We start from the raw sequence: 27,889 nt of genomic DNA, 5'->3' as shown, positions 1-27,889 counted from the left end.
ATTGCTCAGTGTCAAAATATCACAATGTGTGGCAAGTCAGTCTGAACACATGGCTTCATGACAGGTACTTGATGGAAATCACTAGGCACATCCCGAAGTCTGCAAAGAACACTACAAATAGCATACACACGAAAGTTGTTGTGCCATTAGCAGCATGGGGCAGCGTTCCACGTCAAATATATTTTAGCACAGTAGCCCTAGTGCGGTTTCTTGAAGATGCCGACAAACAAAGACGCTCAAAAAAGTTAACTGCTTTACAAAGTGTGACCTTTTGTTTTTGAAAGTTTCCAAGGAAAAGAAAAAATGTCAATCTCTTGACATTCATCTTCTTTCGTACTAAAACCTGTCAGTCAGCCCATCAAAAAGAAGAAAGTAATAATTTAGTTGGTGTAGCCTTTGTTTCTAAACATCTAGGGCAAGTACCACCTGCAATAAATAGGAGAAAATATCATTTCAATATTTGCTATTATACCTATAGGACGGTGTGAAAAGATGAAAACTCGATAACACCTTACGGTGACAGAGAGCGAGCCTGCTATATTTAACCAGGCACAAGAGACGCGCAAGAGAACCTCTTGGTTCTGCTAAGAGCTGCAGGCTTTACCTAGAAAGGAGGAGGTTAACAGAGTAGGGGAAACATAAATCACAATTCCGAAAGCGCATCGAGATAGTCAAGGCAGCACTGAGAAAAAATGCCGACCTCCTCCCCGTGAAACGCGTTTTTGACTCTCATGCCCTCAGAAATTCGCAACTAACAGAAAAGCGTGCCCAGACTCTCGTTATATGCAGCTAGTACTGTCGAAGAAACCATGAACCAGTACGTTGTCGCTGCAAAGATTCTCATCCACAAACTTCAGTGACACAATAAAACATATGACACATGCCGTAACTTCCAACAATGCAGTTTTAAAATTGGGTGCGCGAAGCTTTGCGTTCGTTCATCGCCATTGCGCATGCATTATACGCTACGTACGCAACAAACGCTATCTGCGTATCCCATTGTAAAATTGGCTACTCCGCATGCGTCGCACGCCATCCTCTTGCGTACTCACGTTAAGTGGCGGAAATAGCATATGCGCACAACGAACGCTATCTTTGCGTACCCTATTCTAAAACTGCTTCTTACGCGGCACACGCAGCTTAAGCTAATGTGTATCTTGAAACTACCTCATCAAGCGGCCAAGAAAAGACAGTCATTTTACTGAAATTAGGTTAACAAATATAAATATGGTTTTCGCTCATGTTCGTTCGAGCATGAACGGAAACCATGACGTGCATTTACGTTTAGACAGCTTTATCATATATGCTGAATAAATTCCGCAGTAACGTACTGCTGAAACATGTCGCACATGCAGCCCGTGATGCAATGGAACACGCTTTTTCACTTGCCATAGTTCTCAAATAGTGTGCGCAAATGCAGTAAAAATGAACTTACCTTCAAAAATGACACAAGCCCGCGGTTTACAGTATCCACAAATCCACAGAAAACTAATCGCACATCAAAGTGACCACACCCGTCCCTCGAGCATAGAAGAAAGGAAGTTGCGAGAGCGTCCCGCGCGCAAGCTGATGAGTGAATTTTTCCGCAGAGAATCTTACGGGACTCCAACCGTCAGTCAGCGTAACAGTCATTCCACAGAGACATACTTGCATTCGGGTCCACAAGTTTAACACGCAGCGAAGTACAGATTCTTCACAGCTGCGTTTATAGCCTCCACGAACCACGACACAAGCAAGAAATATAGCAAAAGAGTGCATGACCGGTGAGCTCGACCGCCCATGCGAAATCGGCGAGCTTGACTGACATTGCAGAAGCAACTGGCCGCGCGGATGGATACAGTCAGCGCTAAGGCCTTCGTGTGGAAGTTAGACGGTTATCGATGCGCGTAAATTACAGTAAATTACGTAATGTTTACTGGTTAAAGAACTTTGAAGTCTTCATTGTTGCTGATGCAATGTAGACACCATACGCCTTTATCCTTTTGCATGTTACTTTTTTATCACAATGAGAGATGGCGTGCGCAGGCTCGGGTTCAAATTTCAATTCGCGGTGGTTCATGCATGCCCATGCATGCATGGGCCAAGTGGCGCGCGGTCCGCTGCTGGGCGACAAAACGTCTTATAAAGTGCGTCTTCTAGACGTCACGAACAAGACGTTTTTAAAACGTCGAAATTGGTTTAGGATCGAACAAACGTCTTGAAATATACGTTCCAAACCAAAATGGTCTTTAATAATGCGTTTTCTAGACGTTATCAAAAAGGAATATAATACGGATTTTCTGTGACGTTTTTAAAATGTCGAAATTGGTTTAGAATCCGTTTTATCCCATTTATCCCTAAAAAAACGTTTTCTAGACCATGTGTGCTACCTGGGTGGTAGAGCGCTGCGCGCGTTCAGTCCAGTGTTTGCTTCGGTTGACTCCTCTGAAATGCGGGCTCGGATAGCAAAACGGCGCGTCGTCTGCTACAGCACTTCCGGTTCAAAGAATCTTCAAGGCTCAGCTCTTCGCTGCTACAAGTTGTGTGCGGTTCAGTGAAATCGGGGAGGAGGCAGGATAACTGGTAACAAACGCGTCGCAGAAAGTACGCGTTTTCTCCCCGATTACACTGAACGGCACACACCTTGAAACAGCGAAGAGCTGGGCATCGAACCGGAAGACGTCATTTTGCTATCCACCTATTCTCTCCTGCGCAGCGCCGCGATGAGCGCCAGCGCATGTGCGTCCCCTCCCCCACTCTCTCCTCTCCTTGGAAGAAATACGCTGCCTCTCTCTCGCGCGCCTGTCGACCGCGCTCGCCCTGTAGAGGGATGACACGACGCGCGTAGTGTTCCTCTTCGCGACGCGAGGTCGGTAGCATACCCGAGGTGTGTAGCATGCCCTACGAACGCCAACAGAACGCGATCGTGCAAGTGCTCCGGCTTCGCGTCGCCTCATGGTCCCCTTTAGCGGGAGATGGTGTAATTTTTGTTCGAGCCTGGTGGCACACATGTCACCACCCCGTTATAAATGCTCATAGCATCCATTCATCCATCCATCCAAGAGCACTGTGAGAGGAAAGTGTGAAAGATAAAAGGCGCGTTCATGTAGCCTCCGCTATGAGTTTGGCGGTAGCTCATTGGGCTAATCGCCAGCCAGCCATCGTCGCGGACCGAGAGGGCACGGGTTCAATTCCTGTCAACGGAACTTTTTCTTATAGTTTTTTTTATTTGCCATTGATGGCATTGCTGACTTATTTCCGTGACGGAAATACATCATGAAAGTCTTGGTGGTCCCCGGCATAAAACACTTTTGTGTTAAAACCCAGGCCTTTCTGCGCTTGTTCGCTTTCAAAGCGCGGTCTCACGCGCGTCCATGCGGGAAAACAGCTTGCAACAGAACTGCGCACAATTCTCTTCCCAAAGCCTTATGAGAGCAAACGTCTCCGCCTTGGTGCAGTGCGCTCGTGGAGCTGATGCCACGTGCACACAGGTTTTTTTCCATGATGGCCGAAAGCGGCCAGACGCCACTGACGTGGAGAGTAAACACATTTTGCGACAGCCTTCCGTACACCTGTTCTCATTAAAACGACAGATGCCTTAAATAAAGCAGCATTAATAGCATGTTTCTATGAATACGTGTCAAATTGAGAATGCTGAATGCCACATTTTAAGTAGTCTCTGGGGTAGAGAGTGTACATTCGGTTCGACAGTGACGGCGAATGTGTTTGTCGAACTTATTCGATTGCTTAAATCATTCGATTCTAATTACATTAATTATTGCCGTGTAGTAGCCGCATAATGTCATTAGATGCGAATGTCATTCCATTCGAATGACATTAAAATGTACGGCTGTCAATTCAGGTCACTGGCGTAGCCAGGGAGTGGCACACCGGGCCTGTGCCCAGAAATTTTTTTTTTTTTTTGCCTAAAGGAGCTCCTCCCCCCACCCCCCCACCCACCCGAAAAAAATTTCTGCCTACGCCCCGGATTCAGGTACTGTTTCGACCACGCAGAATCATTGCTGAGATGGCGCTGCAGTTCAGCTAAATGACGTAGAACTAAAGATCATTATTGAAGGAAGTGTGAATTTACTTTAGAGAACACATGTCTTGTATTCAACACGTCAGCCATATTATAAGTAAACTCTCCGAAAGCTTCTATGCAAAAGTCTTAAGGTTTGCCTACATCTATCGAGGTACTTCTTTCTAACGCACGATTTTCACCAATTAAAAGAAAAGATTGCTCTTTTGTGTCATAATTAACCACCGATGAAATCACACGATGATTAAGGTCGTGATTGGTGTAATATGTATAGTGTTGTGCCTCCTTCACACCAAGGACTTTATAATAAAACGCAGTAAAATTCAGGTTAATTAGATGTACTCGTATACAATTTGTGCCGGAAATAAAACGCCGCATTGAACCGGTCTTTAATCAGAGCATTGATGGTTGTTGGGGTTTAACGTCCCCAAACCACGATATGATTATGACAGACCCTGTAGTGGAAGGCTTCGGAAGTTTCGACCACCTGGGATTCTTTAACGTGCAACTAAATCTAAGCACATGGGCCTCAAGCAGTACCGCCTCCATCGAAAATGCGGCAGCCGCGGCCGGGATTCGATCCCGCGACCTTTAAAATGAGCATTGCATCAGCAAATATACACTGAGTGTTCAATGTTGCAAATACAAATGCAATGATTATACAGAATGTGCTACGCGTATAACACACGTGATAGTGACAGCGCGAAAAATGAACGAAGGACAAGCGAAGGGACACAGACACTTGTCCATCATGATTTAAGCAGCGCACTGAGGGACGAGGACAGAGAAAAGAAGGTGCACAACACGGGCGCTAACTTAAATCATGATGAGTGCGCTGCTTAAATCATGATCAATCCGTACCAACTAGCTGAAGTTTCAATTCTCACACTTGTCCTTCGTTCATTTTTCCAGTGAGAGAGAGCTCTTTATTGAAAGGCAGAGAATTCAGCCGGCGTGTGTAAATTCGCTGACTTGCTACTCTGCGTGGGGAAGGGGACTGGAAGACACAAAGAGAGAGAGAGAGAGAGAGATACATAGAAAAAATATAAAAAGTTAAAATATAATAAAAAAGAGGTAAAAACACAAACTGAGTTTTTTATCTCTTGGGCGGGGACGTGTGCTGACAGTGACTTATTACGCGCTTTCAAGGTGCCATTAAAGTTTGTCGAGTTGACCGATGCTCTCTAAATATCTGAATAGCAGTTACAGCGCTTGCCTCTGCTGCATGGCGCAGGCTAAATGGCCCTAGACACAGTCAACTGATCAAGTTCTTTTGGTCAGCATATGCACGCAATGTTCATAGAGCGCACGCTCTTCGGCATACGCTCGGCACTCAAAATATGCTCGACAGTTTCTATGGAGCCATAGTTATTACAGTATGGATTTTCGGTTTGACCGAAGCGGTACCGCAAACTGTTTCCATAAGCACTGTTCAGTCGAAGACGATGGTACAAGCTGTGAATATCTTGTGCAACGGACTACGAACTAGCCCAAACCTTCACGTTAGTAAGTATCTAAAACCATAAATTCTCAAAATGTTAACAACGCATAGAACGATTATGAAGGGACGAGACAACAAAGGCAAAGAGCGCTGACTTCCAACTAGTCTTTATTTCGATAAGAAGTGCATATATACGTGGCAAGGGAGAGGGCGCTAGACAAGAAAAGAAAGAAAGGATGTACAGGTGCCTCATCATCTCCAATACAGCGCGCATATCACCCAACTCCCAAGCGTCAACCCTTGCATAAATTCTCACTTTGATGAAAAGGAAGCTTGCTATTGACAAGTTAGCAGTAATATTAATATAGTAATAATAATAATCATGAACTAGAAACACTATTCCTACTAGAAGCAAACGAGGCAAAATGTAATATATGCGAAAACCTCAATGCGTGCCAGTAAGAAAGTGAGAAAACGCAATTATTAGTGAGGATCCTTTAGACATTGACGAAACTTCACTGAATGATACAAATCTACAATACTAGGAAGGCCACCATCGGCATAATGATATTCATACATAAAGTCATGTGGTTGATCTAGAAAAAGGGTTGCTTGTAATACCACTACATGCATAACACGCATATGTATGGTCGTCTCAGTGAATGCTGCGTAAAATTGACAGTACTTTTTCCATAAAGTTTTTAAACACTGTTGTGCCGTTGCGTGGATAGTGCGGCCCAGTGCACTCAATCTGTTTGTGCAGCTCCCTTGATCGCGGACAACAGTTTGAAAACGCGAATTCTCTCAATAAAACGGAAAGGCGGCCTAGTTGGTTTGGTTGCACAATGATAATATTGCGCACGCAACACGAAGACACAGACGAAAAGTTCACAAGGACCAGCGCAGACTATCAACTGACCTTTATTCAATAAGAAACAACAGTATATACTCGCTACACGCATCTCATGATCAATGCGCATGAGCAGAACGGCATAGTGTATTAAATGCGAAGCATTTCTTAGCGAACCTCAGGCACTTTAGACGTGTCTATCTATCTATCTATCTATCTATCTATCTATCTATCTATCTATCTATCTATCTATCTATCTATCTATCTATCTATCTATCTATCTATCTATCTATCTATCTATCTATCTATCTATCTATCTATCTATCTATCTATCTATCTATGCTTGAATGTTAGGTTAAAGGAGCACTTGGCCAATTTGAAGGTAAGGCCGGAAACACATTTAGCAATGCATTGTGCGAGTTGTTCTTCGGCTTCGTGTAGTCCTTTGTGTAACCAAACTGATGTTCTGTATACTCATCCTAATCAGACAACAAGAGAGATTGTAGAAGCTTGGCACATCTCTAAACTCTAAGCGTTTAATAATAGCGAAATTGACTTGCTAAACAAGATGTGATAGTGCAACGTGTATGTTAAATGTTTTATTGTTATTTATGTAAAGGAATACACTATGCCGTTCTGCTCATGCGCAGTGATCATGAGGTGCGTGTAGCGAGTATATATTGTTGTTTCTTATTGAATAAAGGTGAGTTGATAGTCTGCGCTGGTCCTTGTGAACTTTTCGTCTGTGTCTTCGTGTTGCGCGCGCAATATTATCATTATGCGAATTCTCTCTCTGTATATGAAAAGTCACGTCAACTAAAGAGCAAATGAAATTTATATATATAGGGACGATTCGTTGGTGAACCACTTTCAAGACAATCAGCACGCTACCTGCCCACTTGCTCTTCCTGTGTGACTCATTATGCATACGCATCCATACCTTGGCCTGCGCCCAGTCGAAGGCAGTCGTCACGTGAGTCTTTTTTCCGTAGTCTTTCTTGAGCGATTCAGTCATGTTGTCTTTCATGTCCGATAATATCTGAAAAGGAAAGGAAGTGGCATCATTTCAAGTTTGAGCTACAGGCGTTGTGGTTGCCTTGGAACCCGTCGCGCCCTCTTGCGACAAGCACAAGCGGAGAAACCCCTTGCGGGCGCCGAGTTACGCCACGGTTTCCTGCTGCGGGCAGCGACGTATGTTTGACGCACTCTGCGCTACGGGTCTCACTTCACTTCCAGTGCCCCATTCCAGCCAGCGCCTGGCACGAGCAATGTCTTACTTGTACGGTAATGCCGTTTCTTGATCGCTCTGCGTGCGCGCCATGTCTCGTGTTGTTTCTATGCGTTTCCGCGTTATCTGTTAGTCATAAAGTCCTGCTTCACAAAACAATCTTTTTTTTTTCAGCACCATAGACTGCACACCAGTTATGCTTTTTCTTTTCGGTTTTACCATACTTGACAAATGCACTCGTTTTTAGTTTTGCACGGCCCTTATGGCACTTATCTATACAACAAGCAATATGAAGAAACACCAAAGTTTCATCAAACATGATACCACTGCACAGTGCATGCGTGAATGTACGATAATATATAACTGCATGCTGAGGTTTTACGTGCCAAAACCACCATGTGACTATAAGCCATGCCGTAGTGCGGGGCTACGGATTAATTTTGGCCAACCGGGGTTCTTTAACGTGCACTCAAACATAAGCACACGGATGTTTTGCATTTCGCCCTCATTGAAGTGCGGCCGCCGGGAGTCGAAGCCGCGCCCTCGATCTTGGTAACGTGGCACTCTACGTTTAAGCTACCACAGCGGGCGAAAGCCCAAAGGCGGAAATGTGCAGCACAGTTTCTCTGAGCGTTTATCTCCCAGAATTGTGAGAAACGTTAAACTGCGCCATAGTAACTGCGTAGCTCTCAAGAATAAACCAATGACTTCCGTCGATTAAGCCAAAATTCTCAATCACATGCTACGTTACGCATGCCATCAGAGAGAATATGCCCGCGTGCAGCATGTATATCTCTTACACAGGATTCTGCTTTGGCGTGCGAAACTCAAAACAAAATGCACTTCTAGTGACATCTGTGCACAGTAGGTGATCTCTCTCACTCAAAATTGTGAAAAGAGTGTTCCAAAGCAATAGTGTAACCCCCGCCACAACGATAACGTTGTCACTCAGCGACCGTGAGTAGACACGCAGGCGAAGACCGTGACGTAACTGTAGCAGAGTAGTATCAGAGTCCTTTCTGGTCACGAAACTCCCGCCTCATTTTCATAGCGTCCGCCGCTACATGCGCAACTGTGCATGCGAGAGCATGTGAGCGCTGCTGCTCCTGTGTTGGGGCAGCCTCGATATTCTAGCTTTCTAAACATCCGCAATTCAGTTACTTTTAACACTCAACATGCGTAAATGAGAGCGCGTCGTAAGTCTTGAAATGAGCACCCGCGCAAATACAATAGCCGCTCAAAACATGCAGCTTGCGGCGGTTTCAGTCTAAAAGAAGAAAGAACTCTAGGTCTGGTGCGCCGTTACTACTATGATTATGAGGGACGGCGGAGTGGTGGACTCTGAATTCATTTGAACTCGAAAGTGTTTTATGCCGGGGTCCACGTGCCAAGCCTTTGATGACGTATTTCCGTCACAGAAATCCGTCAGCAAAATCACGAGATCAGATGGCAAAGAAAATACTAGAAGAAACTTTTCCGTTGATGGAGGCCAAACCCACGACCTTTCGGTCCGCGACGATTACTGGCGGGCGCTTAACCCACTACGCTAGCATCGAACACGTGAAGGAGCTTCCACGAACGCACTTTTCATGTCTTTCCTCGCACAGTGCTCTTGGTTCGCGGGCTGGTGTCGCCGTCTGGAAGCGGAAGAGTGAAGTAATGCGTAGCCTTCGCGATTATGGCAATGCGCTGTTGCTACAGCCGTCCAAATCGGCACGTTTCCAAAAAGAGAAGTGTAATTTTGTCAACACCTTAACACACCGCGAGGTGGCCGCTTTAGCCCGAGCCTCGTAGATAGCCTACATGACCGGCCGGCCGTTTTAGAGTGGCGACATCTTCAAAAGTGCCTCAAAAAAGTACGCCAAAACCAACGTTACTAGATGGAGGCAGTTGAAAAACTGCGCGGGATCGCCACGGAAGCGGCGTGGCCGCTCGCTGTCTCCCAAAAAGTGGGGGCGCTGCGATCGTTTTGCGCCCTGTTCACGAGACGTGTTTCGCGTCGCTGCTTCGTCTGCTCCGCGCGACGTCGGCTTCGCGTCGCGGAGAGGGTCACGTGACATGGTCGCATAGCGATGCCAGTGACACCTGGAATGGGCGACGATCTGCGGCCGCCTCCACGCGTATGCCACGCGTATGCTGGTGCCTGGTTCGCTCGTCGGGCTGTGCGAAATGAATCACAGAGGCCGATTGTTTCAAACAAAAACTCCCACTTCATTCCCAGAAAAATAACAAGACAAAACAACAACAAAAACACGTACACTCGAAGAAACAAAGAAAGGGAAATATCTTAATGTCACGCGTTTCAACGTCCGCTACCGTTTGCGTTTCGCTAGTTCTCGCGCTTGCGGTTCTGGCGTGACCTCCGGTAAGTTGCGAGTCCCTCTCAAACTGGATGACGACACGCCGTATCCATGCTCAACGGTGGCGTAAATGTTGAAGGAACCACTGCAGCGGTAGTACCGGGAGTTGCTCGCCAAAGCAGGTGCTCAGGCGGGATACACTGCAGCCCAGAGTCGTCGGTAGTTTCTCGAGTTGCTCGCCGAGACCGGTGCTCGGGCGGGAAACTGCAGCCCAGGGCCAGCGGTAGTTCCATGAGCTCCTCGCCGAGTCAGGTGCTCGGGCGGGAGCCTGGGGCGAGACCCAGCCAGACCTTCCGCAGCTGTCGGCCTCTCGAAAGCTGTTTCCCGGCCCTCACGTTCTTCACTGCGCGCGCCCCCTTGGTTGGTTGGTAGTTGCTAGAGGAATGGCACAACCCACCACGGAGGATCGGCCACGACTCGTGCGGCAGTAGGATTTGTGAATGATGTTCCAATCTGGCGACCCCCCGCGCGCTCTTTTTCTCGTCTTCTTTTTCTTTTCTTTTCACTACAGCCTTGAAAGTATCTGCCCCAATTACCTTCTTCCTCCTCTTCTTTTCTTGACCTTGTCATTCTTTACAGCAAGGTTCTCCCTGCGCAAATATTAGAAGAAGCAAGCGAGCTGGCCCACGAATTTAAATGCGCCCCTCGCGCCATCTCGCTGGTAATGAAGAAACGCTTATAAGCGCCTGCCGTCTCTGAGTCTTGCCAGCGGTAAAGGGTGTGTATATCACGACCTACTGTACTCCTGACCTGCCCAGATGTCTCCTCTCCAGCGCCCACGTTCATACCTCCTGCCGCTACGGACGTAATCTACGAATGTCGTGGCGCTAGTCAGCACGTGTTCGCGGACGTCAGCTTGAACGCTCCTGGTGATGTTTCGCCCAACGTTTGTTTCGCCAGCGCAGAGCGCTCATATCGTGTAATTATTATGCATAAATGCAAAATACTTCGGAAAAAAAAATACGGAAAGTGATCTAGAATTTTTTTGCATTTAAAAGGACACAGCCGTCCGACACTATGCAAGTCTACGGCTTCTCACGTTAGTCAACCAGTGTGCAGTAAATATTTAACCTCACTGTATAGCTTACTTGACCCTCCGTCTAAATTTGCAGAACCAGTCACATAATGCCGGCAGTTCATCACAGAATACAGGCGTTCTTACTCCAGCGCCGCCCAAACGGTTGCAGAGTAACGACGAACAGGTTATAGGTAGCGTCATCTACGGAGAGCGGTTGAACTAGAGCGGGGACGCGCGCTTCCATAGGACCCCCGCTATATGGGCAGGTCAGGAGTACAGTAGGTCGTGGTGTATAAACGCTCGCCGTTAGCTACCTGAAGGATCTGCGCTTTGTGGCGTAGTTGTCAGCGCCACACGCTGCGGACCGAGAGGTCGCTGGTTTGATTCCACGCATCGGAAGCATTTTTCTTTATTCTTTTACTTATATATATATATATATATATATATATATATATATATATATATATATATATATATATATACACATACATACTTATACGGTGCATGACGGCGGCGACGGCAGAAACCAGCCGAGACTGTTGATATAATTGCTATCGCAATAAACCATGGCTGATCCCGCTGTCACGGCCGCTACATAAAAAAAACAAAACAGGTGCGGCCTGCTGCGTGACGGCGAAACGGTGTCTGGGGCCTAGTTCTCCTGGCGCCCGCTCTGGCGCCACCGCTTCGGTACAGTCGTTCACGGAGAAGCGCTTCGACAGTCGCATTTGTACGCCCGACACTGCAATCAGACTGTAGATAACGAGTTTTATAGTTGCACATCACAGGTTGAATATTGAAGTCGTTATTAGAAGTGCCGGTTACCCCACATATGTGAACAGTGTGCCCTAGGAGTACCAATGTTTTGTAGAATGGGCCTAAATACTCGCTATGAATGCTGCCCGTTTGACTCACCTAAAATGAAAAGTGTCACTCAATCACTGATCCCGTTAATGGGGAACCAGTTGCCGGGCAGATTCCAAGGGCTGACTTAACGGCCCACCGAAACGCACCACGAAAGCGCACACAATTTAAACGCAGGTCCTTTTAATGCGCCAACGAACGCCGGTTGTGGTCCAAAGACCGAGTTAGAGCCAAGAGACAACACACACAAAATGTATTCTCATTTAAGGCAGTACAGGCATCACGCAAACTTGCACACTCGGCAGGTATCAATTACAACTCACATCATCATTTAAATGGTGTTTAAAACAACGGGAACAAACTTACCGCGCTACAAATGCAATCTCATCCATTCGAAACTCTCCAAGAACACTTAAAGGCCTTGAATATTCACCAAACGTGTGCAGCCCACAGTTATTCGAACATTCTCGGATATTTCACTTCCAGGAAACACTCAGACGAATTCCAGCTCTGATCACCGTCGTTCGGCGACACTTTTCAAAACGGTGCTCCCACGGCGTCATCACTCGATTCATCAAGATCGACTGACCGCACTACACGACTCACTCGAACAACATAAACTCTTCGCCGACTTCACCATACTGTCCTACCCCCCGTCCTTTCTCATTTGGATCCTTCCGGGTTTCGCGAACATTCCAAGTAATGGTTCGGCGCGTAGCACATCGCACAGCGACAGCTAGGGGAAAGGGATTCGTCTCTGCGGTTCGTCTACGGAAACGGTCGCTTCCACTTTGAATATTCGAATTCTGCCGATCTGCGCGGGCGTTAGGCTGGTTAGGCTGTCGCGACGTCGTCTTCGGTGGAGAGGGCAAGGGCACGCCCTAGGCGCCTTTTGATGCTTGTTCCTTTTTTTGGTTGCGCGCGCCCGTTAAAGGGAAACTGCCGGCGCAGCGACTTGATGCTGTCGTCAGGATGCGGCGGCGCGCGCCTGTTTTAGCCCTCGTTTGTGACAAAAAGAACTCCTCTATTACGAATAATACTCTTCCCGACACAGTAGATCGCACGGGAATACGTGGTACTTCACAGTAGCGTCTTTTCACGCGTTCGAGTTGCAACGCGGCACACAACAGCTTCGCGGCATAACACCTCCAGAAAAAACTGTCTGCCACACAGACGCGCACCGAAAAACCATACTCAGGCGCAGGAAACATGAGACAAGCTGCCCACATACGCGTTCACACACAAGAAAGACACGAGAAAGCACAAGAAAAAGCACACGGACACGCATAAATCCTGAGGTGACCACATTGTAACACGAACCGGCGTCTGCTTTGTTGTGGTGGCGCCCTCACCCAAAACAGCGGCCGCAACTGTCAACTCAGCCGAGCCGCGCTCTCCCATTGAGGGCGACGCTACACAACAGGCCGCACCTGTTTTTTTATGTAGCGGCCGTGCCTCTGTCATCATCATCATTATCAGCCTGTCTACGACCACTGCAGGGCAAAGGCCTCTCCCATGTTCCGCCAATCAACCCGGTCCTGCGCTTTCTGCTGCCAAGTTATACCTACAAACTTCTTAATCTCATCTACCCACCTTATTTTCTGTATTCCCCTCACGTGTTTGCCATCTCTTGGGATCCAGTCAGTAACCTTTAATGCCGACGTGCTACGTGCCCGGCCCATATCCATTTCTTCTTGATTTCAACTATGATATCCTTAACCCCCGTTTGTTCCCTGACCCACTCTGCTCTATATAAGGTTACCCTGTCTTTTAAGGTTACACCTATCATTTTCCTTTCCATCGCTCGCTGCGTCGTCCTGAATTTAAGTTGAACCCTCTTTGTAAGTCTCCAGGTTTCTGCTCCGTAGGTAAGTACCGGTAAGATGCAGCTGTTATATACCTTCCTCTTGAGGGATAGTGGTAGACTACCATTCATGATTTGATAATGCTTGCCGAATGAGCCCCATCCCATCCTTATTCTTCTAGTTATTTCACTCTCATGGTTCGGCTCCGCGGTTACTACCTGTCCTAAGTAGACGTACTCCTTTACAACTTCCAGTGTCTCGCCACCTATCGCAAAGCACTGTTCTCTGCCAAGATTGTTTCACATTACTTTAGTTTTATGCATATTAATTTTCAGACCTACTCTTCTACTTTCCGTATCCAGTTCAGTAATGATGAGCTGTAATTCGTCTCCTGCGTTACTCATCAATGCAATGTCATCAGCAAATCGCAGGTTACTGAGATACTCTCCATTAACTCTTATCCCTAATTCTTCCCAATCTAGGGCCCTGGAAACCTCCTGTAAACACGCGGTGAATCGCATTGGAGAGATCGTGTCTCCCTGCCGTACGCCCTTCTTTGTTGGGATTCTGTCGCTTTCTTTATGGAGGACTATAGTGGCTGTGGATTGGCTGTAGATTTCTTCAATTATGTTTATACAGGCTTCGTCGATGCCCTGATTCCGCAGTGATTCCGCCTCTGTCATAGGAATCGGCATAACACGAAAGTGAAACGTGTCCTCACAGACTTAGTTCAGCGTTTCTTGTGCATTCTTTCACCCCAAGCGCGAAAAACTGAATGCTACAGCAACAAATTGTAATGTCACGTGAAGAACGGCAAGCAGCTCGAAACTTGCAACGCGCTGCTCAAGTAGAAAGGGCGCACGGAACGAACATATACAGGGTGAGCGCGAACTGTCACAGTTGTTACTTTGTGAGCAGCGGGCTCCTTTCGCAAAAGCGGCCGCTGCAGTAAGCGAAGTGACCTTCGTGCTCCCAACGCAAGCTTGCGGGGAGAGCACAAGACGTACAAACTACCGCCATCACGAAATAAGCCCGCGCACTAGCGACCACGCCCTGTTGCGCGCGCTCAACGGAGGCGCGCGCAACAGGCGCGCGCTCAACGACGTGGGGCGACAACCTTTAAAGCGCTCTCTTCGAGCCCTTCGCGCCATCTTGCTAGTGATGACAGAAACACGCTGATATACCACCGATCTCTGAGTACCGCCACCGGCAAATGGTGTATATAAATAGCTCGCCGTTAGGATGGCCAGGAACGTGCCGTCTGTGGCCGAATCGTTTCGCACCCCGCGCTGCGGAGCAAAGGGTCGTGAGTTCGACTCCCGGTGACGGAGCTTTTTCTTCTGATTTTTTGTGCCAGCTGTCAGTCTTTATATTTTACAACGTCGTATCAGTGACGGAAATACGTCAGTGGAGCCGTGGTGGACACTGGCATAAAACACTTTCGTGTTAAAAGCGTTGGAAGCCATCACGAAGAACTTCGATCAAGTGGACCTCAAGCCTCAAAAAGTAAAAAAGCGAGCACTGGCACTGCTGCACGAGCACAACTTGGAAAAACTTGCAACAGCAGTAAAAAAGTCTGAAAGCCCTAATTTGCAGATTTTCTTCGTGGCAAAAAACATAGCCCGGGATTCTTTTCCGTGCAGTTGTGACAGAAAGAAGCACCTGGCAGCGAGAGGTCTCGAACTTTCTGCAAACGCATCTACAGTATCTGTTGGTGTGTGACCTGTTTAGCATCCCAAACTCTGATCAACTCGTAAGTTACTTAACTGTCTAATCCAGGCGCTTGCTAGTTGTTCAGCATTGATGTAGAAGACCTGTACTATTCAATGCCTTTCAATAACCTTTTGAAAAGTGTTAAGTTATGCATAACTGAAGATAATGACGAGATCAAGTTTCGCAACTCCTGTGGTTCGTCGGTCAGCACCTTTTTGGAACGTTTGTCGGTTTACTTAAAATCCACCTTTGTGGAGTGGAAAGGAAAATTCTACCTACAAAAAACAGGAGTGTGTATTGGCTCTAAAATTGCCTCCGTCCTTAGCAGCATACTTCTTGCTAGGATTGACAGACAGATAAATGAAAATTTAGGAGCGGTGGCAACCAAGAAAGTTAGGTTTGTAGACGATTTCCTAGTGGTCGTGAGGTCTGGTTGTTTGGAATGCAATGTTTCCGATGTTTTGAGACTGTTTAAGGAGTATGGCCGCGGGCTAAAATTTACAGTAGAGCTACTGAAAGAAAAAGAACTACAGTTTTTACATTTAAGGCTAATCTCTGAAGATAACCATGCGTGCTGGTCGTAATTTCCACGCTCGAAGAAGTCAATACTAAACTTTAATTTAGGACATTCAAAGGTTGTGAAAATTGGGATTGCCCTGTCATGTTTACGCGCAGCGCTAAATCTTGCCCAGACAAGTTACCCTCCAGTTTCAGCAATCAACTACAAAGGTTATATGGTCCTCCTCAGACGACCATGCTCAAGGTAGCCCAGAAGTTATTAAAGACCGTGAAATCTTACTGGAGACCACAAGAAAAAGTAAATGGAGAGGTGCACACATCAAAACCCGATGGTATTCCGTACATACATAAAATGTCCCACGGGTTAAAAAATGTGGCCAATCGTTTCGATGGCAAGGCGGCTTTTTCGGCTCCAATTAAACTTAGCAATGTATGTAGCAAAATAGACAGAAAGATAGCAGCCAAAGCCAAGTGCCTAGAAAATAAGATGTGTCTTGTCAAACACAGCTCGCCTTTTGTCGAATGTGCAACCTGCGTCGTGTACATGTTACCGCTATCATGTGGCTGTGTATACGTGGGCCAGACTGGCCGGTGCTTAAATATTCGTTTACAGGAGCACAAAAGAGCGGTGGCGTCAAAGGAAGGTGCCCACTTGGCGCAGCACTGCACAACGTGCGGCTGTTCACCCTTTCTCGTTGACGCAACTGTTCTATCTAGGCATCGTGATAGAACCACTCGTGAACTAATCGAAGCGTTCCATACCAAGAGATGCGGGGATCGATGTGTCAGCCACCCGTCTGTTGCCCTGATACAGCAGATATACACGAATGGTCTTGTCATACTTTTCCAAAAGGCCGTGGTCGTTGATAATCTTGCGCATCAGACTTCCAAGGCGTTTAGTGGTTACAGAGAATTTGTCTTCCAGTTCTACCGTCTTCTTCCAAGCAAGTCGAACTTGATAGCGTCCGTCGCTTCCAGTTACATCTCTCTCGAATCCTTGGAGACCCAGTTCGCTAGCTGAGATGCTTTATTCTTCATCTGTCGCACCAATACTTTCCAGATACTAAAGTTGCGTGAGAGCATCTGCAACAGTACCATTTTCGTTGCAGGTTCGATGTACTACAGCGGTTGAGAAGTGAATGATTTTTCCTGAGAAAGGGAGTGGTCCTTGCACAGTCCATCCTAGTTTATAGTGCACAGCTTTGACATCCTTCCATCGATTGCACATACTTCTCACGCTGCCTGTCACAAAACGCCAGCAGTAGTCAGAACCTACAAGTAATGAAACAGTGTTTCTCCTTTTAGACAAAGGGCTCGCGTGATCAATCCAGCTTCTTCGTGGCTTCTTCACCTCGAATTGGAATGCGCTCATTACAGACGGCCTCTACTTCTAAACCTTCGATTACAGTCGGTTACTTCGACTGAAAGCCGGCTTGCATTTGTGGTAAAATACTCGGCTGCCAGGAAGAGGGCCTGGGTTAAAATCCCGCTCGATCCTTGGGTCTTTTTCTCATTGTGCGCGATAGCGGTTACTAGGCGCGTGGCCAGAAATTTTATTCGGGAGGGGGGGGGGGGATTTCAAACATACTCTATGTATGTTCGTGCGCGCGTTTCAATGCGCGTGTATATATACACATGCGAAATTGAAAATTTTGGGACCCCCTCCTGGTTACACCCCTGGCGGCGGTTGCGGACAACTACGCCACGAAAATCGGTTGTTGTGATCTCACGGCAGCTTTCGCTGTAAAGATATTGTCTAGTCCGTTTCACATAATACTCGCACCTACGTAAAGCTTACGAGGTATTTGTAAATAAAATGAAGATCCCATAACAATGATCGCCCTTTACGCGGAATGTCTCGGACGGCGACCTGTGCCGGCGCATAGATCGAAGTGCTCCGGATCACGATGATAACAGTTTTCTGTTCGCTCTCCACGGACTCGGTTTAAGCAAAACTGGAACGATGTCAAACAGAAATCCTTTCGCTGCTCATTTCATCTCCGGCTTTGTCTTTTTTCGCGCCGTAGTAATTATGCCCTGCAGTATGTCCCATCACGACAAGCTAGCTCAAACAAAAACTGTGCTACACGTAACTCAGGCCAGAGCTGAAAGAGAGGCCGAAAGGCGCGATAAAGAAGCTTATTTTACACTGACCGCCTCATGTCTCAAACTGATCGGATGTGCGAGATACGCGATCGCCGCGATTGTCGGATTGTTGAAGGCACTGCGCAAAGCTCCGTTAGTGGCAGCTCATTTATGGAGCGCAGGCTGTCTTGTTCACGGACGGCCTGCGTACGTGATCCCAAATGCGTACGCTCTAGAGTATCGCTTCAGCTCTTCGGCAGACCGCAATTTCCGGGGCGGGCCCCAGTGAACCACGAATGTCCATGGTACGTAGCGGATATAATCCAAACATCTAGGACGAAAGAAAATGTCTTTTTGCGTCTGAAAGATGTCCAATTTTCGCTTTGCGCAATGTGGACGGCTAAAAGATATACAAAGGCTTATTGTAACGGACGTACAATGCACATGTACGCTGTGTGAACGATGGACGCATTTTGGACGTCAGCGACAGACGGTGCACATTTGTGCTTATTTTTCACAAAACACCGACCTTCAAGGGATTAGAAATAATCAACGAATGTTTCCACGACACTAGATCGGCGCATCCACTGAAGTCTGGCATTGATTCCTCGCGTTAGCTCGCAGAAACGGATGCAACAAAAGAGAAAGAAAAAGAACGGAATAAATTGGACGTTTGCTGAGGAAAACACCGCTGTCGTCTGCTCCTCAACGCTGCCAAAGGCGCGCGCTGCGCTGCGTGTTCCCCCACCTCCAAGCGGCTCGCGGTTTTTTTTTTCCGTCCCTTTTTGGTTTTCCTTTCTGCGTGGCCTCCGACATTAACCGGCGGTGCACGCGCCTGCCAATCTCGGAGGCCATGCTCTCTGCGCCGCAAGGCGCCGTGTCTCTCGGTACGGTATGAGTTGTGCACACTGTACCATCGGTGCATTTTATTTGTGTTATTTTTGTGATGTTATGTGGCCATCCACGGACGCCCGTTCTAACGGGAGAGTGATATTTGTTGATCCCGGCCCACATCTTGAAGCCTACATTTTAAGTCTCAAAGGCTATGCTTACTTCCGTTTGCAACGCAAAATACGTCATGGCCGCCATGATTTGTACAAAAAATCATTACTTTTGTAAAAACTTAGTACAGTTACTTTTAAATTAAAATTAGCGGCAATATAAAGCATGAATTTGTACATAATCTTTCCCTGAGTTGTGACCATGGTTGTGACACGCGTCGACGTCGTCCCCATCACCGCCATCGCCATCACGTTTTCTTTCGCACATGTACGCACATTGCGCACATGTTTGGACCAGTCGTGGTTTGGTCGTTTGGTCTCTGGTTTGGTCTTGAGGTTTGGTCCTGCCAGGGCCAACGCTGCCAGCAGCGACGTTTGTCCGCCGCTTTTTATTTGACGTATGTGTACTTACGTTGACCGCTGTTGGGTGTTGTGTGGTGGATGTTCTCTGGCTGTGTCGCGTGCAACAAGAACGGTAGAAGAGTTTCTGAACTCCGGTCGCCTCGGCAGTGGGCCATTGGCCAGCAAAGGTACGTACATACGTTCTCTTATGCTTTCCTTTAGTGAATAAGGCCGTTGTATAATGCGTGAATGAAGGTTTTTGTTTCTTTTCGCAGTCGCGTTTTCCTAAACCCATAGTTCATACCGTGTCGTCTGGCGTGGACGTAGACCACTGCTGGGTGCTGTGTCGCGTACAACAAGAACCCTGTCCGCCCCGGCAGTGTGCCATTGGCCAGCAAAGGTACGTTCTCTTATGGTTTACTTTAGTGAATAAGGCCGTTGTGTAATGCGTGAATAAAGGTTTTTGTTTATTTTCGCAGTCGCGTTTTCCTAAACGCACAGTTCTGTATCGCCGTGCATGCCTCGGTGAAATCGACATCATTACTTCTGCTTCGTTTCCTTGGTGTAATGGTTTGTAGCTGCCAGAGTAGCCATGATAAGCTTAGTTCAGCGTGTCCTTTTGTAGTACTGTGCATTTGTTAGCGTTGTTTTTCGTGGTATGTCGCAGCTGTAGTTCTGTTTTTATTTGTTTAGCTGTGTGCGCTTGCTTGTTGTCTCTTTCCCCAGCATGCCAAAGCTTAGTTGGAATAAGCGCCATGCTCAAATCAGCCAATGGCGGAACTGTGCACAAACACGCTATGATTTGTGGACTAACACATCATTTGTCGAGAGAAGAGGGAGCAATGTTTAGGTGACTTTGAGAATTTATTGTACAATCCAGGGCTCATGCTGCGCTATAATATTTGGCTTGTGTGTTCTCGGGAGCCTCGACTATCTATTGGCGGCGCTTTCTGACCATGCTCAAAAAGTGTTGCGGGGCCCCTGTAAGGTAGTGATACCGGCTAGGTGAACTGATTAGCTCCTATATTGAAAATTAGAAAAGGGGGAAAGTACAGTTTGCCTTCATAGAATGGGGAAATTCTCTTGCAGTTCATTGCAGTCAGTGATCCAGTTCCTTAATCCACTCCTGAATACTGCTTGATCACATGCTTATTCAAAGGCTGTTACCTAAACAATCTACACAGACCTCATCGAGGTTGTGTGCAAGCTAGTATTTGGAAGCCTGGATATATATATATATATATATATATGGTCTCGCAGAGAAAACGAGCCCTAAAAGTAATCGTCTGTCTTATATATATATATAATACAGCGTTTGTAGCCGTATTTAGTGCATAACACACCTTTCCTTTCATGTTAGCAGTTTTAATAAAAGCAGCGCTTCATTGTTTGCACCTCATTGGGAACTAATGCATCACACACAAGGCTTAGTCGTGTCCAGTATGAATGTTCTCAAGCTTGCAAGAAATGTTCTCCGTCACCATTTAATGATGATGACACCATACTTGACACCCTTGATGGAAGGCCGTTTGTAGCAGGTTTCAGCTTTGTACTTGACTCTTCACTGCAGTTAATGCCCTGACTCTTATCCTGGAGAAAAGACCTATTACATTGGATAATAATTAACTTTCACCTCCTCCAGTTAATTACTTAGCTGTCATGTTTTTTTTAAATAATTTAATCTACTTTTCTTGAAGCAGTGCGCCTTCATGTCACATTTTTTGGGGGAAAGACTGACAGTCTCTGCGTATCTTAATACTTTTTCAATTTACGATAGTTTTGGGTGCCCTCTCAAAGTCATAGAATTGGGGCTCCATTGATGTGTTTTGCAAGAGAGCCACTTTAAGGCATAAAATAGAAAGAGCAATGCGACAAGTTTCTCTGGATCAAGCAGTTTCATGAACTCTCGAGTCCTTTACTGTACCGGCTTTATTTTTTTTTACCTTCCTTTCTACTTGAATCCAGGCACACAGCGATCGGACTGAGCATATCAAGTAGCCCCTCCTGCGACCGACAAGACCACACTAATTCGGCCGAGGAGCCTGTCTGAACTTACGTTGGGACTGCTGGCAGACAGTTTGTTTTTTCTGGACTTATGTTGGGACTGCTGGTGGACAGTTTCTGTTTTTTATGGACTTATGCTGGGACTGCTGGCAGACAGTTTCGGTTTTAGTCTTCAGCTGGTGCACAGTTCACTTTTATCATACCGCCTCATTTCTTTTGAGTGTATCTGCGTTCTCGAGACATTTAGCCTGTGTTCTCACACGTTGAGAGTACTCTTATGGCTTACAGCATTGCTTTGCTCATATAAACTTATGTGATACTGCCTTGTTGCTTTCGACTCACTTCATTCTCTTGGCGTTTCGCCAGTATTGAAACACTCTTATGATTGTATGTGCAGTAATCTTTCAGGGCAATGCATTGTACTCATTGTGTGTAACAAAACATTGCAATAGCCTGAGAAGGGTATTGCACATTTGATGTGTTATCAGATGTGTTATGTGCTATACACCTAAAAGGAACAATGTGAGGTATGCAGCGTGCTCTCCATAGAAGGCAGTACAATACAACTGCTCTTTTATGCCGAGACACCTACACCTACTTCCAAAATCATAAATACGAAAGTTTACAAAATAGTGATTCGCAACAGTTACTTTCAGGTTACAACAGTACATAAGAGAGCACTCAAGTGAGCGAAAAGTATTGTGGCCTACAGTCTGTCGAGCGTTCGTTTTTGAGAGCCATAATTAGTGCACCTCACAAGCCGCTAGACGTCATGTGGATGCGAGTTTAAGGAATGAACATCTTTTAATATTTACTGATGGGCTAGTTGGTGAGCCATGATTTTCGAATAGGCAGCGCACAAAAGGGCAACAAATACGCACACATAAGACTCAAACACAAGCGCTGTCAGCGCTTGTGTTTGCGTCTTTTATGTGTGCGCATTTGTTGCCCTTTTGTGTGCTGCCTATTCGAAAAACATCTTTTAAATGTACAGAACATCCAGCTTTAATATCCATACAACGTACTGAGAGCGTAATCCGGGTGCATTTTAGATGATCTATAGTACATCCGTGAAATGTCATGTGGAGAAATGTAGATATCCAGAAGATGTACTGAATATCCCGAGACTAGCATTCTATGGATATCTAATGGACATTCATGGTTTACTGGGGCGATGCGGAAAGAATCGAATGTATGTGCTCGCGCGATGCAAAGTTTAGCTTGTTGCCGCGGCGTTTTTTTTTTTTACACTGGCTGTCCCAGCGCTGGATTTTTGCAATCTGGGTTGTCACGAGATGTTTCCTGTCAGGACCCCAACTGTCCTCTGGTTGCCCACTGCGGTGTAGTGACGTTGGAGGTTGAGGAAAGTACACACGTACCTTGTGCTGGAAGATGAGCGCGAGTATGCCGATGGCCAGCTCGCAGGCCAGCACGAGGAAGAGGAAGGCCAAGTATGCCCCCAGCAGGCACTTGCTTTCCTTAACGGCACCGCAGCAGCCGAAGAAGCCGACCAAGAGCACCAGCACGCCGCAGCCGACGAGCGCTATGAGCAGGTACTGTACCGGCTGCGCTCGGAAGAGCGGCAGCAGCGTCGAACGTTGCTCGTCCATCAGCAGAAACGCACCCAGTCCCATGAGCGCCAGGCCCGAGAGCTGCACAGTAAGATTTGCCCTGAAAAACCGGTGCCTTCTTGTAGCCTAACACTGTTTCAGTCCCGCTGTCCCACTGCTTTTTAACGCCGCACTTCAGTCCACTCTCCAAAGTATTTCTCGCTCCGCTAAACCCGGACTTCTCGAGCTGTGGCTACCGACGACGCCATGATTACGTTTCCTGCTTCAGCTCCCCAGCTTTTGGCCCGTAGCAAAGTACGGCGCTTCCGACACCAACGATGTTTACGATGGCATACCAGGCAAGGCCTAGCAAGGCGAGGTCCCTAGAGAACAGCCATCATGCGAGGTGATGGGAGGTTGTTACGCTGGTCTAAGCAAGGAAACTCATCTCCGTGAGCAAAGAAACTCTTACAGTATGCCCCGTTTTACAAGCTTTCCGCGATTGAACGATCCCTTCGGCGAGTGGTCGAGTGCTTGCCTGTACCGCACCACATTGTTTTGACACTGTCTTTTCGGCGTCATTCTCGTGGCCAACAATTTGTTTGACCCGGAACTCAGAGAAATAAGGAGGGAGGCAGCTTACCCAGAATACGAGATTGAAGGTGACCAGCAGGGCCCACTTATTGGCACCGCAGGTGATACTGAAGAAAACAAAAACACACTTGACTCAAACTCGATGTTCCTTTTAAGCAGCTCTTACGTGCGTTAAAATACACATCTTCTGCAAAAAAAAAAAAATCAAATTATTCTCAAGGCACTCAGTTGGGTATGACGACGACGCGGAGACAATAGACAAGTTTAGTTCAGCGTTAGCGTGGTAGCGGGGGTTAAGGGAACAGCGTTACCGTGCCGCAAACGTTCGTTGCGGACAGAGCCTTTTCGTATAGCAGAATAGCGTTTACGTGCACAAGCTGTGATTGCGGTGTCACCTAGCGGAGCATGAATGCACTAAAAAGTGAAAATGAAAAGGAGAAATGCTCGCTAGTATCCCCGCATGCTACTGGGCGTCAATGTGGGTGTATCAACGTCAAATGGCGCTATTACTATCAAACACCAATAGACTTTGCGCAAGCTCTCGTATATCAATAAAACAACAAACAATCAACTACGTCTGCGAAGACACGGTTCACTTTCGCTTTACAACGATTCCTAAGACAACGGGATCAATCGTGTTTTTTGGTCAAATTCGTAAGCCTTACGGGAAGCGATCAGTAGTGGAGCCAGAAATTTTTTTTCGGAGGGGGGCGAAAAGGGGGGGGGTAAGGTTCAGCGTACTATATGTATGCTCATAAGTGCGTTTGTATATGTGCCTCTATATATTGCCACGCGTGTTATTTTGATCTATTCGGGCTTCACACGCAATGACTGCAACGCTCCGCGCAGACCGCGCCGCGATGTTTCAGACCCTTCACGAATGTTTTAGCTCATTCTATTAACATTGCACGCAGGACACAAATAGTCTAGTTTTTTCGAGAGATTACGCTGCCATCAGCGATAATGCTGGAATGTTCGATAGCACACGTATGAAAGCCGACACGCTTTACCGCTTGCCAGGTTATCGACGGCCGACGCTCTGTTCGCCCCTATCAGTGCACAGTGTGTATTACTTGTAGTTTGACTTTCCGTTTCCCGGCCACAAGTTCGGCCAAATAAAGAGTTTCATCTTGGACACGCCGACTGCCTCCTTCGCCACCGTCGACCCCCGTGACATCTGGTGGAGGTGCTGTTCGTCCATGTTCTGGACGCCCCCGTCAAGTCGTGAACCCAGTTCACGACGCGGAGAAGACATCGATGCCAACCACGGCCAGCGAGCTAGTCGCAGGCAGCAAAGTCTGCCACCGTAGTATGGGCCTCTGCCCGAAAAGACCGGGAAGACTCCGACCGTGACTACCACATCACCGACGGCGAAAGCACCCATGGCGCCTGCACCTGTGCTGCTACATCAACCAAGGGAGCCACCTACCTTCCGCGGGTCCCCGCTCGAAGACCCAGTAAGTTGGTCTGAAAGGTACGACCGCGTCGCTCTTTTCAACAACTGGACTGATAACAACAAGCTACCGCACGTGTATTTCACCTTCGAAGACGCCGCTTGAACATGGTTCGAGAACCGAGAGGCCACACTCACGACCTGGGACCTTTTTCGCGCCGCTTTCCTGGACACCTTCACGAGCGTCGTCCGGAAGGAAAGAGCCGAAACTCGGCATGTACACTGGAGAAGTGGTCCGCCTGCTTCGCCATGCTGACCCCGCTATGTCCGAGGAGAAGATCTGCTTCCTAATGCGAGGAGTCAAGCAGTAAATGTTTGGCCTTGTTCGTAATCCACCTAAGAAGGTCGTGGAATTCGTCTCGGAGGCCACATCGATCGAAAAGGCGCTTGAAACGCGTACGAGGCAATACAACCGCCTAATTCCCACGACGACCTACGGGGAGGTTCAAGCGCTGCAATCCGACGACCTGCAAGACACGATCAGAGTGATCGTGCGGGAGAAGCTCCGGAAAGTGTTGCCGTCATCAGAGCCTCAAGTAGACTCGATTGCTGTCCTCTTACCCCAGGAAATACAGCGATCCCTGGGAGCACCTGAACTAGTGCAGCCTGAGCCACGAGGCATGAGTTACGGCGCTGCAGTGCGCCGCAACGCTCCTCTTCACCGGCGTCAGGACGCTGCACCACCGCAGTTCCGTCGCCAGCCGCCACCGCCGACGCCATACCGCCCACCTGTCGGTCAGCGCTACGCTCCAAGAAAGACCGCCATCTGGCGCACCCCCGACCACTGTCCGCTCTGCTACCGCTGCGGAGAAGCCGGCCACACGTACCGCCGCAGCCGCTACCAAGACATGGGCCTGCGTGGATTCGCCATCAACGGTCCAGAACGAGGTGAATGACCACGTGACATCGCCGACTATCTCGCAGCAGCGCAATGGACCCCCCAAGGACCTTCCCGATCGCTGTCGCCAGGCCGCTACATCACTCTCCAACGCCAACAATACACTGGCCCAACCCGGGGCCGGTCACCTAGCCCGTATCCGGAAAACTAAGGGCAGCAACCGATGGAGGTGCGGTTGCTATACGACGAACTACCAAAAATCCTCCGCCGACGACGACAACGCCTCGATGATACTCTAAGAAAACAACGCAAACCGGACAGAGCCCTCACGACGAAACCTCACGGCCTGAAGACCTGTCGACGCGACGTAGAAGCAACGGGACAAGCCGACCTAGCCGTGACCCGACGCCGCGATTTAACCATAACGCAAGACGGCGAACCACTGATCTTGACGTGCTTTTTGATGGCCACAGCGTCACCGTACTGGTCGACACCGGAGCCGACTACTCCGTCGTGAGTGGCCCGCTCGCCGCCAAGCTGAAAAACGTACAGACCACTTGGGAAAACCCCGAAATCCCCACAGCTGGAGGCCATCTAATAACACCAACTGGAATCTGCACGACAAGCGTCACGATTGACGCCCAGACTTATCCGGCGAGCTTTGTGGCCCTGCAGCATTGTTCAAAGGGCCTCATCCTACGCATGGATTTCCTAAATCAGCAGGCATTCACCTACAATCCCAATCGGTAACGCTTTCTGCGGACAATGCCATGCCGCCGGATAAGAAAATTGGTCACCACACCTTACGTGATAGAAGTGCAGGCCACCGTTGCGCCTCTCTCCAGCATCATCATTTCCGTCTATACCAAAGAACACGCAGACCTTGAAGGCGTCATCGAGGGCGATCAGAACATGCTTCTGAACCGTCAGATTTGCGTCGCAAGAGGCATGGCCGAGCTGCTTGATGGCGAAGCAAATGTAGTGCTGACTAACTTGAGCTACGAGTACAGGCACCTCAACATTGGTACGACGGTCGCTTACATGAATGATTTCGTGGACGCCAGCAGTGCTTTGGAACTCTTCGATGCTACAAAACCTGCTTCGACGAATCAAGGTCCCCAGCCAGATTTCGACGTCAATCCGAGCCTTGCGAAGCACAAGCAAGACCACCTCAAAGCCCTGCTTCTGCAATTCAGGAACTGCTTCTCATCGTCGTCAAGGATCTGACAGAATCCAGTCGCTAAACAGCACATTATAACAAAAGAAAGTGCCCGACCAATCCATCAAATCCTGCATCGAGTTTCGACACGAGGACGCGAGACCGTAAAGAAGCAGGTCGACGAAATGCTACACGACGACACCATCCAGCCATCCAAGAGTCCGTGGGCGTCTCCCGTGGTGTTAGTAAAGAAGTCTGGGACTCTACGATTTTGCGTCGATTATCGTCGCCTCTACAAAGTCATCAAGAAGGAGTATCCTCTTCACTGGAGACACGACGCGCGAGATCGATTACACAACGCAAAGTACTTTTCGTCGATGGACCTCAAGACCGGCTACTGGCAAATCGAAGCCGACGAGAGAGACCGAGAAAAGACTGCCTTCATAACACCACACGGCCTGTTTGAGTTCAAGGTGATGCCCTTTGGTCTTTGCTCAGCACCTGCGACTTTCCAACCTGTCATACAGTACTGGCTGGCATGAAATGGCAGGCTTTCCTCGTGTACTTGGACGACGTCTTTGTGTTTGCCTCTGTGGAGCACACACAAGAAAACGACTCTACACGTCCTTCTAGCGCCGGAGCCTAAAACCAACTAACTTTTTCTTTATTTTCTGCGCCCCTCGCGCCAGCCTTGCTGCCGCGCCGCTCGAGGTCACGCCCGACCTCTTCTTCCTTCACCGTGCAATCCCGTCGATGTCGGTGGCACTACATAGCTCCTGCCCCTAGTTCGCAGGCCATGCTGCTCTCTAGAGCAGCATGGCCTGCGAACGAAATCAGCGCTGCCAGGAAACCCTGCGGATTGAAGTTGTGTCCGCACCGACGGGAACGCAGACATGTGAAAGTGGATTGAGCCAAGCGACTGTGGGAGTCGTCTCACAGTAGGCTGGCTTCAGGCGCTCCAGCGCGATGGTGTCAGGCTTGCCGTGAGCATCCACGATATATGTCGACTCGCGTTTCAGCAGTACCGGAAAGGGCCCGAGGTAA

At 47.9% G+C, this 27,889-nt stretch overlaps 1 protein-coding gene across 1 annotated transcript in view; it reads right to left on the bottom strand.

Moving 5' to 3' along the window:
- The window catches only part of LOC119381033 (23 kDa integral membrane protein), a 69,021-nt gene that overhangs the window by 20,771 nt on the left and 20,361 nt on the right, over positions 1 to 27,889 (bottom strand). The window contains exons 2-4 of the mRNA XM_037649025.2: positions 23,445 to 23,502; positions 22,631 to 22,903; positions 7,253 to 7,351 (exon numbers count right to left, since the gene is read on the bottom strand). Coding sequence (XP_037504953.1) covers positions 7,253 to 7,351; positions 22,631 to 22,903; positions 23,445 to 23,502 — 430 coding nt within the window. The remainder of the gene's footprint in view (positions 1 to 7,252; positions 7,352 to 22,630; positions 22,904 to 23,444; positions 23,503 to 27,889) is intronic.

The sequence above is a fragment of the Rhipicephalus sanguineus genome, chromosome 2 (genome assembly GCF_013339695.2).
Source record: "Rhipicephalus sanguineus isolate Rsan-2018 chromosome 2, BIME_Rsan_1.4, whole genome shotgun sequence".
Classification (NCBI taxonomy): domain Eukaryota; kingdom Metazoa; phylum Arthropoda; class Arachnida; order Ixodida; family Ixodidae; genus Rhipicephalus; species Rhipicephalus sanguineus.
This window is presented reverse-complemented; position numbering and strand designations above follow the sequence as displayed.